Raw genomic sequence first — 15,484 nt, forward strand, 5'->3', positions numbered from 1 at the left:
TGGTGCAACTTTTGCTTTGGGAATTTTTGCTGAGCATCACCGGTTGTCATAAAGAACACTTTTCATCAAAAATCACAATCCAATCAAGAAACGGGTCGTTCTTGTGCGTAAAAGAAGGGAAGATGATACTTCATAATGGCGTTTCTTTTGTTCAATTTGTGAGGCACCTATTTATCAAATTTTTGTCTTTCCAATCTCTCTCAAGTGGTTGGAAATTGTCGTGTACATTATGTCTAATTCAGAAGCAAATTCTCGAACAGTTGTGCATGGATTGGCTTCGACTAAGGCTCTCAACAACCGATGATCGACTACTATGGTCATCATCTTCAAGACTCATAGCCATCACAAAATTTCTTAAACCACCATTGTGTTGTGCGTTCAGTAGTGGTTCCTGGGCCAAACACTTCAATAATATCGTGAGCTGTTTCAACAGCTTTTCGCCCTAGCTTGAATTGAAATAAGAAAATTATGCGAATTTGCTTTTTTTCCATTTTGTATTCAACGTTCTGAAAAGGAGACATAATTGTTTTAAAATGATTCTAACTTAACTTTATACATTATTTTAATCGTTAAAATAATATATAAAGTAAAGGTATTATAGCTAAGACTTATTTGAAAATACATCATTTGAAATCAAAATCAAAAATTCTGCAATAACTTTCTCATCAACCTAATACATCATTGTTTTTCAAAAGTACATAAGTTGCCAAGCTTCCCTTATTTTGTCCTTTAGTTCTCACCAGAAGCAAGGTTTCTGACAAAAGGGAAAAATTGCTATTTTCTGAGTCAAAATCTAACACTTATAATTGGCAAGATTTTTCCCTTGAAGTACTTATTTTTTAGCTTCTTACATAATGTGGCTTCATGCCTTGTCTGAAGCGATTTCCATTAAAATACAAATTTAATTCATTCTAAAATATCAAAAACAAAAACAAAGAACATCTATAAAAATGCAGTACATTCCAGCACTAGTGCGAGTTAGCTCAGTAGTAGAGCTTTAGACTCTGGAATCTAAATTTCAAATCTCACTAGGTTCAGCCATGTTGTGTAAACATGTGCATTGATAATTAAATATTAAAAATGCATATTTCATTTTTAAAAAAGTTGCTTTTAAGTCACCATTCGCCCATGAAGTATTGTTACCACATCTAGGCTAATGCATCTATGAGTCTCTCCCTCTTAGACAGGGCCTAAAAAAGAGTCTCAAATATAAATGGTCTCATCCTAACGACCAAGCTCTAATCTGCCTGATTGCTGCATCCCTGTGTCTGTTTTACAAGTACTTTAATAAATTCATAGCACTTGTACCCCTTCAACATATATACTCCTGATTAACCCAACAAGCAGCAAAATCCTACCTTTTCATTGTTGAGATCTCTAGATTTCAGAAAGCTTTCTACTCTAATAGTTTCTTCTCTCAGACCATTAGATATTGGACTTTCATCCGCATTTTCGTGTACTGTACTAATATGCAAAAGTTTAAATGTAATCTGAACAGACATCTTATTGCACAAATCCCCACTGTCCTCAGACATCATCCCAAATATTGGCCCCTTGTGTCCAAGTGGCGCCTTGTTTCAGATGAAAAAAAACAAAAAAAACTGCTGTTTAATTGGATTATTAAAAAAATAAAATAAAATAGAATTCAAATTGAAAGATTTTTGAAGATTAGTTTTTCCCTTTATTTGATTTCAATAGATAAAAATTCTATGCATATTTGTTAAAATTATATATAGCCAAAGACAAATTATTACATTGCTTTATTTTCTTGTAATCACCTGAGAAATCTATAAACATGTCTGTGTACATTCATTATCATCGTCATGGTAGCAGAATTCACCCTAGATCAGTTGGGCCAGCTCTTTCAAATAAGCTCACCACATCCTGAACACTGACTGACCAGGCACGGTGATCCAAAGTTGCTTTTGTTATGAGTGCAAGCCATTCATGGTTCCAGTGACAGACTCCATAAAGGTGAGGGCTTGGTGTGATAATATAGGTAGGTCAAAAAAAAATAACATAAGAGAAAAAGGGTTACTTGTTGAAATTTACACAGAGGAAAAGGAGCATAAACAGAAAAGAAGGAGATGGTTGGAACTGTGTTAATTTCTCACGAAAAGGATTGATAAAAGATATGCTAGGTTTACTCAAAGAAAACGTTGAGTTATTCTCTTGCTAATAAAACTTAAGTGGCTGTTTTTTATTTTCATAAACCAGATTATGTACTGACTGTGTCACAGACAAGCACCATTAATCAAATTCTCAAAATTGGTCAAGTTCTCTCAAGCAGGGTGGTCCTTGATATCTCATAAGGTTCAAGTGGTTGTTTTATTTTATTATTATCATGAACTGAATTATGAACTGACCAAGTCAGAGACAGGACACCATTACTCAAATTTCTAAAATAATATCAAATAGATATATGGCTTATCAAGAGGGCTGAGGGGACCACACACACACACTTGCCCTGCAGTGTTGATTAATTGAAATAGTTGTTGAACGAAAAAAAATTAAATGAAGAATTATGAAATCTATTCACAGTAGCAAGTAGATGAGGAAAAAGGAAAGAAAAGTGTGTTGTAAACCTGTTGATCATTCCAGTGTCAAAAGGACAGACACTCACATACTGAGAACCAGTAAACATGGCAGGAAATTAAAGCAATGATGTATTATCGATAAATGAGAGTTAAATTCTATTAGAGGGACGAAGCCATGACACCTATTTATCCATACAAGACAGAGAGTCAGACAGAGAATCAGCTGGACAGGAAGGGACCCATCTAGACTGGGCCAAGAGACTCCACTTTGTTCCCTACTAAATTCCAAGTTGCTGAAAGTCTGACCCAGAGAACGGCCAAATTTGGTGGCATCACTCGCCGAATGTCGTTGGAAAGTGTAGGGGTACACCAGAATCAGTTCAGCTTCACTGTCCTGAATCAGCGCAATGTTTTTTTTACCCTCATGGTGGAGCTGGGTCGATGACTTTGTGGATGATCAATAGTCTTATTTTTATAAAGAAAATCATTTTAAAGAAAAGCAATTAATGGGAATTTGTAAGCATTACAAAATAAATTTTGCTAGCGTAAATTAAGTCATATGCCTTATTTTTCTTCTTAGATTTTTTTTTCAAAATGGCAGACAAGACAGCTATTCTTTTGTTACTCATAACATTTTATTTTCTTATTTAAAGATAAAACTACTTTTTCTTTTATCTAGGTACATACATCATACAGATTTTTCTTTATTTTTGTTGTTTAATATAGGAGGAATTCTGAAATTAAAACTGCCTAAAAATGTTACATTTTACGCTTAATCAATCTAAGAGTTTTATTTGGGATTATTTTTCCTATTAAATAGTAACAACAAATTCCTAAACTAAAATGAACACTTTGTTCAGATTCAAAATATGAAGAAATAAAGTCAATAATAAAAGCAAACAAATAAAATTCAGGCAAAATTAGATTTAATCACAAATTGCCAATACAAAAAATGTTAGACTGGTATGGCCAATCCAGAATTACTGCAAAAATGTCTTTAAATTCCATTAAAAATATTAGTCATCTTCTTCTTCAGCAACTTCAAACCATTTTATCAATGGAGCGACCTGCAAAAATAGTTTATTTTAATCACATTAAAGTTTTAAATAAAAATATTTTACCAAATGTTAAAAACAAATCAGACCTTCAAACTTGCTTGGATTACTTGCTTTCAAATGGAACAGTAATAAAGTAAACAAGAATATAGAATGAATTTTTTTTTTTTTTTTTTAACAAGAGGGTCACTGCTTATCAAAGGCCACTCAAGCATAAAGGTTAATGAGCGTCGGGTAGGCAATGAGACAACAGTGATAATCGATAATGGTGGAACTTGGGTAGGATTTAATTATATACAGAGGACAGCTCCACAAGAACTTATTTACATTAGATTTGCAAACGACCATGTTATAGTAAGCTGGGAAAAGGCCCCACTGTATTGTGTTCTACAGATGGAAAGTTGTAGAAAAGAAACTTTGCTCATGGAATTTTTGTTTAGTTTTAGGCACAGATAGAGAGTAAACGATATTCTTGTCTTCAAAATAAATATTAAATTAATTGCTTGGCATCCAATTTGAAGAGAAAGTATTTTTCATTTTTCATGATTATCGTAACAGTCAAAGTGATGGATATTTTGATGGGATAAGAATTATTTCTTGGTGCATTACAGACTTCTGTATTATATTCATATATATATATATTACATCAGAACCACATTGGTATTGTCGATTTCAAATCCAAGCAATATAGTCAGTCTCCTATGCCAGATTCTCATCAGTCTCTTTGTCTGTCTCTCCAGAATTTAAGTTTTATGATTTTTATTAAATAATTTTTTTTGTGTTTTTAATTTTTTTTCTTTGGAACTTTTTATCTTTCAGATTTTAACTTTTTAATTTCTCCAATGCCAGAAATGAACGTAAGCCAATCAAAATTAAAAAAAAAATTTTTTTTTTTAATTGTCCACCACACATAGCAAAATTTGTGGGTAGAAATCCCAAATTAGTAAAGCCAAAGCCATTCATCCAAGGTGGATTGAATTGGCTTCCCACCATAGGAGGAAGTTTCATAGTAATATCAAGTTCACAAACAGTCCCCAGTAACTAGCAGAGGTACCCGACGTTGCCCTGGTGTTTGTAGGTGTGTGTGTGTTTTTGGGTAAATGAAAAGAAAAATCGTTGGTTGTTTAAAAAAACAAAAAAAGCCTTGACGCGCAGTTGGAAAATAGTAAAGTGTGAAAAAAAACCAAAAAAAGTGCGACCTGGCAGATGCCCGTTTTTGACGAGTTAATCTTTGAGTGCGGGACAGTGTTTTATTTACCGCGAGTCTGTTAGCTTCTTTTTTTTATACGAAAAAGCTTAATGCACATGCGGCGATCGTAAGCAATAGTAATTCAGCATTTTCTGCAGGAAAGTTTTCAATGAAGTCAATAACCAGGTTTGTTTGTTTGTTTTTACCTAACTTTGGGGAAAAAGACTAAGGGGAGTGTCTCATCTTGAGATGAAAGCAATCGTTTTCTAGAGACCACTGGCCGTGGGCCAGTGATTCAAATCGAATTTTGCTTTTTTTTTAATACCGAAAAACGAAAGCAACAAGTGCCGATCAGAAAATGTCGAATATTTAATGTTTCAAAGTCGGGCAAATTAAATAGAGAGGCGATCCCCCCTTGTTAAGTCGTAGATATTATCATTTAGACGTGATATAAAAAGTTTTAAAAATGAGCGACGGCCTTGAGAATCCGCCGGAAAAAAGCCTTTTGAAGACATACACAAAAAGCGAACATACATACATGCACACATTTTCGCTTTTATATATATAGATTAAAAGTCTAACAAAAATGAAAATAAGGTTGAGAATTAAAATATTATCACAATACATAAGCTGTCATTTTCCCGAGAGACAAATATAAACAAAGGTTAATGAGTCTGGCATAGGGGACAAACTACAGGTCCCATTTGTTTGGATTTGAAACCAACAGTACTGATGTTGCCTTGATCTTTTGTAATCTATAAATATAAAAGCGAAAATGTTTGTGTGTGTGTGTGTGTGCGTTTTCGTGTATGTCCAAGAAAGGCTTTTTTCCAAGAAGCCTCACAACTTCATAAAACTTTTTATATTGCACCTAAATGATAATATCTACGAGTTAACAACCGGGGTCGCATGTCTATTTAATTTGCCCGACTTTGAAAAGATAAATATTCAACAATTTTCGATTGCTGCATGTGCATTAAGCTTTTTCGTATAAAAAAGAAGCGAACAGACTCGCGGTAAATAAAACACTCTCCCGCACTCAAAGTTGACGTCATTAACTCGTCAAAAACGGGCACCCGCAAATTTTTTTTCACACTTCATTATTTTCCAACTGTGCATTAAGCTTTTTCGTATAAAAAAAAGAAGCGAAAAGACTCGTGGTAAATAAAACACTGTGTATTTATTTGCTTCCCCACTGAGCAAATTAGGCATCCTGCACTCAAAGTTGACGTCATTAACTCGTCAAAAACGGGCACCTGCCGTTAAACGTTGCACATTTTTTTTCACACTTTATTATTTTCCAACTGCGCGTCAAGGCTTTGTTTTTTTTTTTAAAACAAACATCCGGGACACCCGGCCAACGATTTTTTTTTTCATTTACCCAAAAACACACACACCTCCAACCCCCCCCCCCCTCTAGTATATATATATATAAATAAACAAATATTACACTCTTATTTTTTAATTTTTTCTAAATAATTGAGCACTCTGATAGGGTTCTCCTCCAATATATAAAGACACACATATTATATATATATATATATATATATATATATATATATATATATATATATATATATACATACATATACATACACAACATCTGTAAAGTTTAGTTACACAGAGAAATTGGTTTCTAAGTTTAAAGAACCAAAGTCTTGGGAAATTATGTTGAAAATATTATTTAAATTGACATTAGAATCAAATTGTTTTATTTAGTATATTTTAAACCATGTACCCAGACTTTGAAGACACTCTGTATATATGAAAGATGAATTTTTTTTTTTCAGGCATTGTTATTGTTTTTTCTGAGATGACACTGTTTGGATAAATTTTATGTTGGGCTATATAACTGAAAATAAATACTGTCTGGAAACAGCTGTAAACAACTTTGATACCACTGCATATACTATTTGGAATATGATTTGAAAAAAAATGTAAATCTTTATACATATACTCATTTCTATCTCACTATACAAGGAAATATCGAGTTGTCATTTTTTTCCAAATTGAAAGATCTTGTGTTAATTCAGTTTTTGGTACTTGTACAGTTTAGTCAAGACATTAAAAAATGAAAATATCGAAAAAAAAAAAAAGGTTATATTGTACGTATTCGTTTTGAACTGAAGATCTCTGAAAAAAATTTCACTTAATTTGATCGAGTAGTTTTTTTTTTTTTTACAGCGGAAAAACACGTTTTTATGACAGCACGTTGAAGGCAGACATCTTGGATTTTTAAAATTTTTGTTTGGATTTTAGAAACGCCACAGGGAGATAACTCAGTTTAAAGCGCCAACACTCCCTCCTATCTTTATTACTAGCTTTTCTTCCTAAAAATCGAACCTTTTGCTCGGTATCATAACAAATTGTTTCTTCGCTGTAAAACAAAAACTACTTGATGAAATTAAGTGAAATTTTTTGTCAGAAACCTAACGGATACGTACAATTTAAACTTTTTTTTTTTTTATATTTTCATTTTTTTATGTCTTGATTAAACTGTACAAGTACCCAGTTTTCTAACTGATTCAAATTTGAATGTGTATAGAAATATCCAACATTCTCTTTTATAAAAACATGGAAAGATTTTGAAACATTTTGGATATCATAGTTTTGCGAGGATGGACACCAAGTCGATAGGGGATCAACTATTCATTCGCAAATTGTGGAGGAAAATAAATATTATGCTCTTCAATAATCGATTACTATTGGATTTCTTTCCACCCTTTAGAACAATTATATTAGCTTATTTATTCACTATCTGAATGAAAATGCTTGAAGCTAAGAATAAAACCAAACTAAGAAAAACATGTAATAAAAACTGTCCAAAACTTTTGAAAGTTTGAAGTTCTTGTTCTCAGAAAATATTAGATTTCTATGACAGATAAAAATAGAATTAAACTAAGTGCTTATCCAGATTAACCCTATATTAAAAAATAAAAATAAAGAATTGGTATAATATACATACCTCTGAAGGAAAGAAAATATCATATTCCAAAAATCACATAAATTGATCAAGCAGTTTTATTTTTATAAAGAAAATAATTTTAAAATGAATGAGTTTCTCTAATATCTGCCCCCCTCCCTCACATATTAAAAAATCGCTTTCTGAAATCTCGCAAATTTGAATTATTTGGAATTATCTGTTGTTTATTCAGCCTGCTCTCAAAATGGTGTCATCAGACCGTCACTACTTGCTTAGCCATAAAATTTGATTTAAGAAAAATTAAAATTAAATTTGAAAAATAAATCTACTTGATCAATTTACATGGTTTTGGGAATACAATGTTTTTTTTCCATCATGGGTATGTACATCAAAGATTTTTCTTCATTTTTGTTTTTTGATTTAGGGCGAGTTCTGGACAAAGATTTAAATGGTAAGGCATGAAAAAAGGAAAAGTGTAAACACAAAAAAAATGGAAGAAAATTTCTACCTTTTGTTTAACTTTGTTATCTGTAAGATCATCAAACCATTTTGTAATGACTTCTTCCTCGAGAATCTCATTATCATAAAGCAGTTGCAGGAGAACAACCAAAATACTGGCAATTTTGTTTTCTTTGGCGCTGATTGTCTGAAGAAAAAGTTTTACAAAATTCTCTTTCAACAAAAATACATGAACCATATTTCAAAGATAATGACATTCTCATCTATTAGAAAACGTATTCTTATGTTCTCATCTTGAATTTGAACAACATTTCAGCCGATGTAACTTCCAACCTCTTTCACGTGTATCTTGGCAAACTTGGGAATCTTTCTGTTGAACGCTGGAATCTGCATAGAATTTTGAATGGAACTCTTCATTTTAATCTGCAGAAATAGCATGTTCTCGTTCCAGGTAGAAATCTTAAGTAATTTACAATAGTAATTTTCATATTGCCTGCACTGAGAAATGAACCTTCAGTCTCCAAAAGATTGTCATTTACCCTAAATAATAGTGGGTATTTTAACACCAAAATTAAATAGAAGAAATAAAGACTGGATTTACCTTGATCAAATTAGTTAAGAAATTTCTAAATCTTATCAATAAACATTTTTCCTATAAGCAGTCTTTCACATAACTTTTATTAAATATCTTAAGGTTCATAATAAAATATTGAATGATAATAGCAAAGAGAAAAATAAAACTAGAAGTGGCTAATATAATCCTAACAATAATCCAGATATAATTAAGGTAAAAAGGAGGTGAAAAAATACAACTGTAAAAATAAGTGCAAATTTTCTCCTACAAAATAATTCTTTTTTAAATAAGTATAAGCTCCTAAATTACCATATACACTGCTGATCAAAAATTGAAGACCACTTAAAAATCTTTAAAAAAAACAACTTTTTTTTAAGGATAGATTTTAAACTCTTCTAACTTAAGGTTACCAATACTACAATCTAAAAGGTTATGGAAACAAAAAGCTACATTCCAAAGATTTATTTTTAAAATTTACATTTTTATTAAATTAGGCTTTTTACACATGATCAAAATTATAAGACCAGAGACAAAAATTCTATTAAATTGTATGAAAACATTCAACGATCAAACTTAATGAGTTCTATCTCCACTGCTTTTGATGACTTCAAAAATTCTTTGGGGGCATGCAAGAAATAAGGGTTTCCATTAAGGTGCGGGTGATCCTGCTCTGGTTTCTGCAGATGGCTCCCCAAAGTTCATTTTTTGTTGAATATTGTTTGATATTTCGATAAACCTCTCTTGTCATCCATCCCCAAACATTTTCAATTGGGTTCAAGTCCGATGAGCATGCAGGATGTCCCAAGAGATGGACTCCATTTTCTTGTAGAAAGCTCAAGGTCTGTCTTGCAGTGTAGATTGCAGCATTATCCTGTTGGAATAATCATCCATCCCCATTCAAACGATGACCCTCCATGATCAAAGATGCTTTTTGTAGCATGCTAACATAACCAGTTGCTGTCTGACAACCCTGCACCACCTGGAGCTTCATCGTCCCTCTGTAAGAAAAGGCACTCCATACCATTACGGACCCTCCACCACTATGACATGTGGAAAAAATTTCAAGGGGCATGTTTTTGTCATGCCAATATCGCTGGAAATCATCACGACCATCTAAGTTGAATATTTTCTCATCAGAAAACAGGACTTTCTTCCACTTCTCAACGTCCCAGATTTGGTATTCACCACCAAATCTTAAGTGGTCCACTTTGTGACGTGGAAGCAATCGAGGAATTTGTTTACGCTATTTACCATGCCTTTTTATTGTGTCGTTTGATGGTTATTGGGCTGCAATCAGCATCTGTAGCCGCCTTAATTTGACTAGAAGAAAGTCCTCTGTCATTCATAACAACCAGTCTGATTCTCCTACTAAATGCAAGAGACATTTTGGGGAGCCTACCAAAGGATTTTGCTTTTCTATAATTCTCAGTGTTCTTTAGAAAGTTGCAAATAACAGTTTTACTGCAATTTATCTTAGCTGCTATTGCTCGCTATGACAAACCTTGCTTATGGAATCCTAGAATTTGAGAGCACTTAACTTTGGTTAGTTTTCTTGCTTTAGGCATGGTAACACCTTTATACAGTAATTGCTAATCTCTAACTTAACTAAAAATATTAGAATTACCATAAATCTAACAATTTATACCCTTGGTTTTATAATTTTGATCATGTGTAAAAAGCCTAATTTAATAAAAGTGCAAATTTTTAAATAACATTTTTGGAATGTACCTTTTTGTTTCCATAACCTTTTAGATTGTAACCTTAAGTCAGAAGAGTTTTCTCTATGGCATATTTCATTAAATAAAATAGACGTTTTTTTGTCTATTAATTCCATTTTCAATCGTTTCCAACTTCCGAATAACATTCTTCACTTCTGGCGGGAACTGGCTGATGTAATCACCATGTTTATCATAAGTCTGAGTACTTTCTAATCCTTCAGGATTCATCGTCAGGGATAAATTAATCTAACTTGTTTTGAATAATTTATAAAGTTTTTTTGTTTTTTTTCATTGGTTAAAATGTTATTTGGAAGTTGGAAAGGATCAAAAATAGAATTAATAAACAAAAAACGCTATATATATATATGTGTGTGTGTAATATTTAAAAATAAAAATGAATAATTCTTTTATCATGTCTATATATATCAAATCACTAACGATTTTTGGGAACTTAAGAATAGTTGACAGGCTTCAGTATTTGGTTGGAAAAATTTAACATAGGCTAGAATATGTAGATATTTAGATGATCCATATAATTATGCTTGAATGAGAAAATAGAAATTTTCTCTCTCTTTTTATATCATGAATGATGCTAAACATGTTCTGATTGTCAGTTTTATTAAGCTCATAAAAATTCAATTTGCATATGTGATTATTGAAACAGACTAGGCACACATACATTTACATTTCTTATATAGATAAAGAAATATCAGTATTTCATAATTCATCAAATATAGTAATTAAAATGTTCACTTACTTCAAGGATTTCCAAACAATCTCTTTGAGATTCTGAAGTTTGAATATAATTCTCCAACACAGGATGCTTTAAGTTGATGTTCTAAACAAAAAAAGTAATTAATAAAACAAGCAGTTAAATTTTATACAAACATCTAAAGGTCATCTTACAAAAAAGAAAAAAAAATCATAACTCCTTCAGTCAACTGATCCAATGAATTGGACATCTTTTAAAATATTTCTAAATAGGAAATTTGACACAGTGCAAGCATTGAAGTCACATTGTTTTGTTTATGTGACATGTTAGGGAAACACCATTTTTGTTTTTAATTTATTCATACTCACCATAAACAAAGCAAATTGCCACGGAAATGTAAGTGGCTATCGTGAATTAAGAACCATGTCTACAGGGAGATTCTAAGTAGGGAGTTGAGCAGCAAAATATCTGTTTACTTTAAAATTTTTGCAGGTTTGGGGAAACAGGATACAGGGAGGGTATTTCAAAGTCTAGTAGCTCAAGAGAAGAAACATTCAGAATAGAAGGCAAGGCTCTCCAGCATCAGGGGGCCTCTACAGTGAAGACTTGAAATTTTGCTGCTCGTCAGGTTAGCTAGGACCATTTATATCGAGGGGACAGCAGTGCTAAGAGTTGATAAAAGCACCCGTAAAACAAGCCTATCATTTGATTTGAGAAAGAGGAATATGATTTTCAACAAAAATAAGGAGTTAAGAGAACAAAATTGTTCTAAATGTTAGTAGAGATAAGAGAATACTATAAGGTTATAATTCTAATAGCAACATTAAAAAAGCCATTGTTTCTTATGCCAATTGGTGCATCTGACATTTTTACTACTTTCTTAATTCTAAACTATTCTATTTCAAAGTGGCATACAAATAACTTATTTTTTTCCAATTTGATATACAAACTACCTTATTCCAAGGTGGCATACAAACATTTGAAACACAGTATAATCACAAGATTAAACATTTTTACATTTAAACAGTTTTTTTCTCATGAAACTTGACAATTAATTGATATTCAGTTCTGGTGTATTCTAGCAGTCCTGAATTTCTGGTTTCAGAAAATTTCGGTCACATGATATTTTTTGACCTTATAAGCTAAGAACATATTTCCATCTGAAATTACCAGATGCTATTTTGCCTTTTATTTTTTTGACATATTAATTCTGATTTACTAATTCAATTTACAAATTCTTTGTTTTGTTGGTACTTGGATTTTCAAGTTAACAATGCCCTCCTCCCATGTTAAGAATCGGTTTCAAAATAATAATATTATTTAAGCATAGTTCATATTGTGCATAAGTACATTTTGTTCATCCAAAATAATTTGGATTTAATTGTTTTTTTTTCTTTGGTGATATATGAAAAAATATGCTCTGGAAAATATTTATCAAAAAGTAAAACAATTTTGATAATAAAATAATGCTCAGTGATTTCAAATGGAGATATGTGTTCTTAACTTACATTGTCAATAAAAATATCACATGACCTAAATTTTCCAAGGTCAAAAAATTTAGAACTGCTTGAACACACCAGTACCGAATATTCAACAAGAAAAGTTTAGATGAAAAAAAAATTATCACTTACAGCAAGAACCACTTTGGCAATCTCTTTTGTATTATCACTTTGTAATTTCTGCAGGGGCATTTCAACGATGGCTTGCATAACAGTTTGATTTACTTCTTTTATAGAAATATTGTAAGAATGTCTGCAAAAAAAATGAAAAAAAATTATTTATATTCAAAAGCTGGTGATTTTAGTTTCATTTTGTAACACACTGTTATGAAAACAAATACTAAGCAAATGTTTTTTTCTTTTGTAATCTTTATAAACGATTAAACAGGAATTATAGGTCCTTGTCAAGAATTCCCTTATATTAAAAAGCAAAAATAAAGAAAAATCTGTATGATGTGTTCATGATGAAACAAAAATATATTCCAACCAAAAATCACGTAAATCAATCAAGTAGTTTTATTTTTAAATATGAAAATTAAATTTTATGAGTATCAGAGGAATGACCCTTTCGCCAAGTATTTTGAAAAGAAATCTCAAAAATCAAGTGATAACTCAACAATAATTCAAAACTTGTAAGATTTGTGTTGTAATGTCTACAAATTCTGATTGAATTGGTCATCATTAAGATCACTTTCTTTATAAAAATTAAACTATTTGATCAATTTACATGATTTTGGGAATAGGACGTTTTTGTTTCATCACAGGCACGTACATTGGATCTTTTTTATTTTTGTTTTTTTAATATAGAGAAAATTCTGGATAAAAACTGAATTATAATTTGCAGACAATCACTCTTAATATTTCAATTACTCTATTCTATAAACCATTGTGGCTGTATGTAAGAAGATTATTGGTTTTATAAGACTATTGTTTGCTTTCTTCATGGCTCTTGAATAAATAAAAGAAAAACATAAAAGAACTGTAAATGCACACATGTAAATCTTCCAAATATGTGGATACATAAAAAAATTGATTTACTTTTTTGTTTCATTTTAGTTCAGTTGAAGTTCTCAGAAATAAAGAAGCTCCTTTCTAGGGGCTAACATTTGATCTGCATATGAGATAGATATTCAAATATTTCATTAAAGTTCTCCTTCACATCTTAAATACCGAGTTAGTAAAGAAGTTGAGAACATTTACCAAATATGTATAAAGGTATGTCATGAGAATTAGTCTGTTTGGTAAGAGACAAAGCCTGTTTAGTCCAGGTAAGGGCTAAAGTGGTGTGTTGTAAGACAATAACCTCTTCATTCCTTGATCATGATCTGCTCAACTACCAGAATCTCATCTCCAGGCATTACAGGTATCACCCATGTCCAACAGGTAATAGGGGAGGAGGTCAATTAACATATTCTAACACCTTGCTGACTGTACCTGAGAGCAGTGATGACTGAGAGGTAGCTCCATTATGAAGTAATCCCCAGAGTTCTGACTTGAGTTGGAGCCTCTCCACCAGATGCAGTTTATGGTCTTATCTAGTACATGTCTGGTGAGTAGACAGACCACATATCACAAAATTTGATAAGACATAATAGAAACAGTGAACAAATGATGCTGTTCTGAGTCACGCCTTTTATACGATTGACCCCGTTGCTAAATCAACCAAGAGTTTACCATCTCCATATGTGAGATTTCACAGATTAGGAAAAATGCATTGTTCACAACAGATTTTGTGATTTACTGTATATCAACATTTTTCAGTTTGTTTTGTTTGTTTTATAAAATAAAAATTAACTATATTAAGCTATTTACTGACACATGGTCTTACAGTGGTGCCATAAGTTATGTAGCCATGTTTTAATGATCATTCTTCTATTGTTATTACATTTTGGTTTGTTGGGCACGTGCGAGTAGTGTGGTGATGAATGAAATTGAGGTCTTGCCAGTGGAGATTAGGAATCCGTGCTACATAGAAGTATGGCGCAATGATAAACTACCCACATTTACTTGTCCTTGAGGGGTGAGAGTGACGGAAGACATGTAAAAATCAAGTCTGTGTCATTTTCATCTAAAAATGTCAGCACATACCAACAGGCCAGGTTGACAGGTAAAAAGGTCAGATCTACATGACTGAGATCAGCATTATAAGACAATAACATTTCAGTCTCTTTGTTTTTAATATGTATCTATCTATCTCTTTTCCACTTTCTCTCGTTTTCGTCATCACAAGAGAAAGAGATAATCAATTGATATCATTAGCAGTAGATGCATTTTTCAAAGGTAAAATAATATATTTTGATAAAAAAGAGATGTTGTTTGCTTTTTATACAACATTCAATTCCAACTTTAGAATCCTGTAACTAATGACACCAAGAATGTGACAAAAGACCAGATGTAATATGAACCCTTAGATCTAAAGAGAATGTACCTACTGTTTTATTGTGTTTAACATCTGGGGAGCTGGTTGCTGTGCTCAGGGTGTAACAACCATTTCAGAAGTGTCTCCATGACACCGACACACCAAGTTGCTCTTCTTGGCAATTGATAGTAATATAGTGTTGCAATGTATGAAATTGAGGTTATCAATCTATGCTGCATAGAGAGAAGTAGCGTGGGTGTAATGTGATGGGTACATAATATGATTCTTAGAGATGAGGTTGGATCTGCTGACAGTATGGTGAGATGTGTGCAGAGCAGCAAATTTTGGTTTGACCATGTTGAAGGAATGGATGAGAGTGTTTAGGTTGGTGGATGTAAAGTATGATTTAGAAACTCATGTCCTGTGACGCATGAGGCAGTCAACATATACCATCATAAT

The 15,484-nt window shown here is 32.0% G+C and overlaps 1 protein-coding gene across 1 annotated transcript in view; it reads right to left on the reverse strand.

The window, feature by feature from the left end:
- Positions 1–3,446: 3,446 nt before the first annotated feature.
- The window catches only part of LOC145260053 (translation initiation factor eIF2B subunit epsilon-like), a 65,445-nt gene continuing 53,407 nt past the window's right edge, over positions 3,447–15,484 (reverse strand). The window contains exons 13-16 of the mRNA XM_080118001.1: positions 12,799–12,919; positions 11,213–11,293; positions 8,213–8,350; positions 3,447–3,604 (exon numbers count right to left, since the gene is read on the reverse strand). Of these exons, the coding sequence (XP_079974127.1) occupies positions 3,554–3,604; positions 8,213–8,350; positions 11,213–11,293; positions 12,799–12,919 (391 nt within the window). The 3' untranslated portion in view covers positions 3,447–3,553. The remainder of the gene's footprint in view (positions 3,605–8,212; positions 8,351–11,212; positions 11,294–12,798; positions 12,920–15,484) is intronic.

Source organism: Euprymna scolopes, chromosome 3 (assembly GCF_053919585.1).
Source record: "Euprymna scolopes isolate OS-2025 chromosome 3, ASM5391958v1, whole genome shotgun sequence".
Classification (NCBI taxonomy): Eukaryota; Metazoa; Mollusca; class Cephalopoda; order Sepiida; family Sepiolidae; genus Euprymna; species Euprymna scolopes.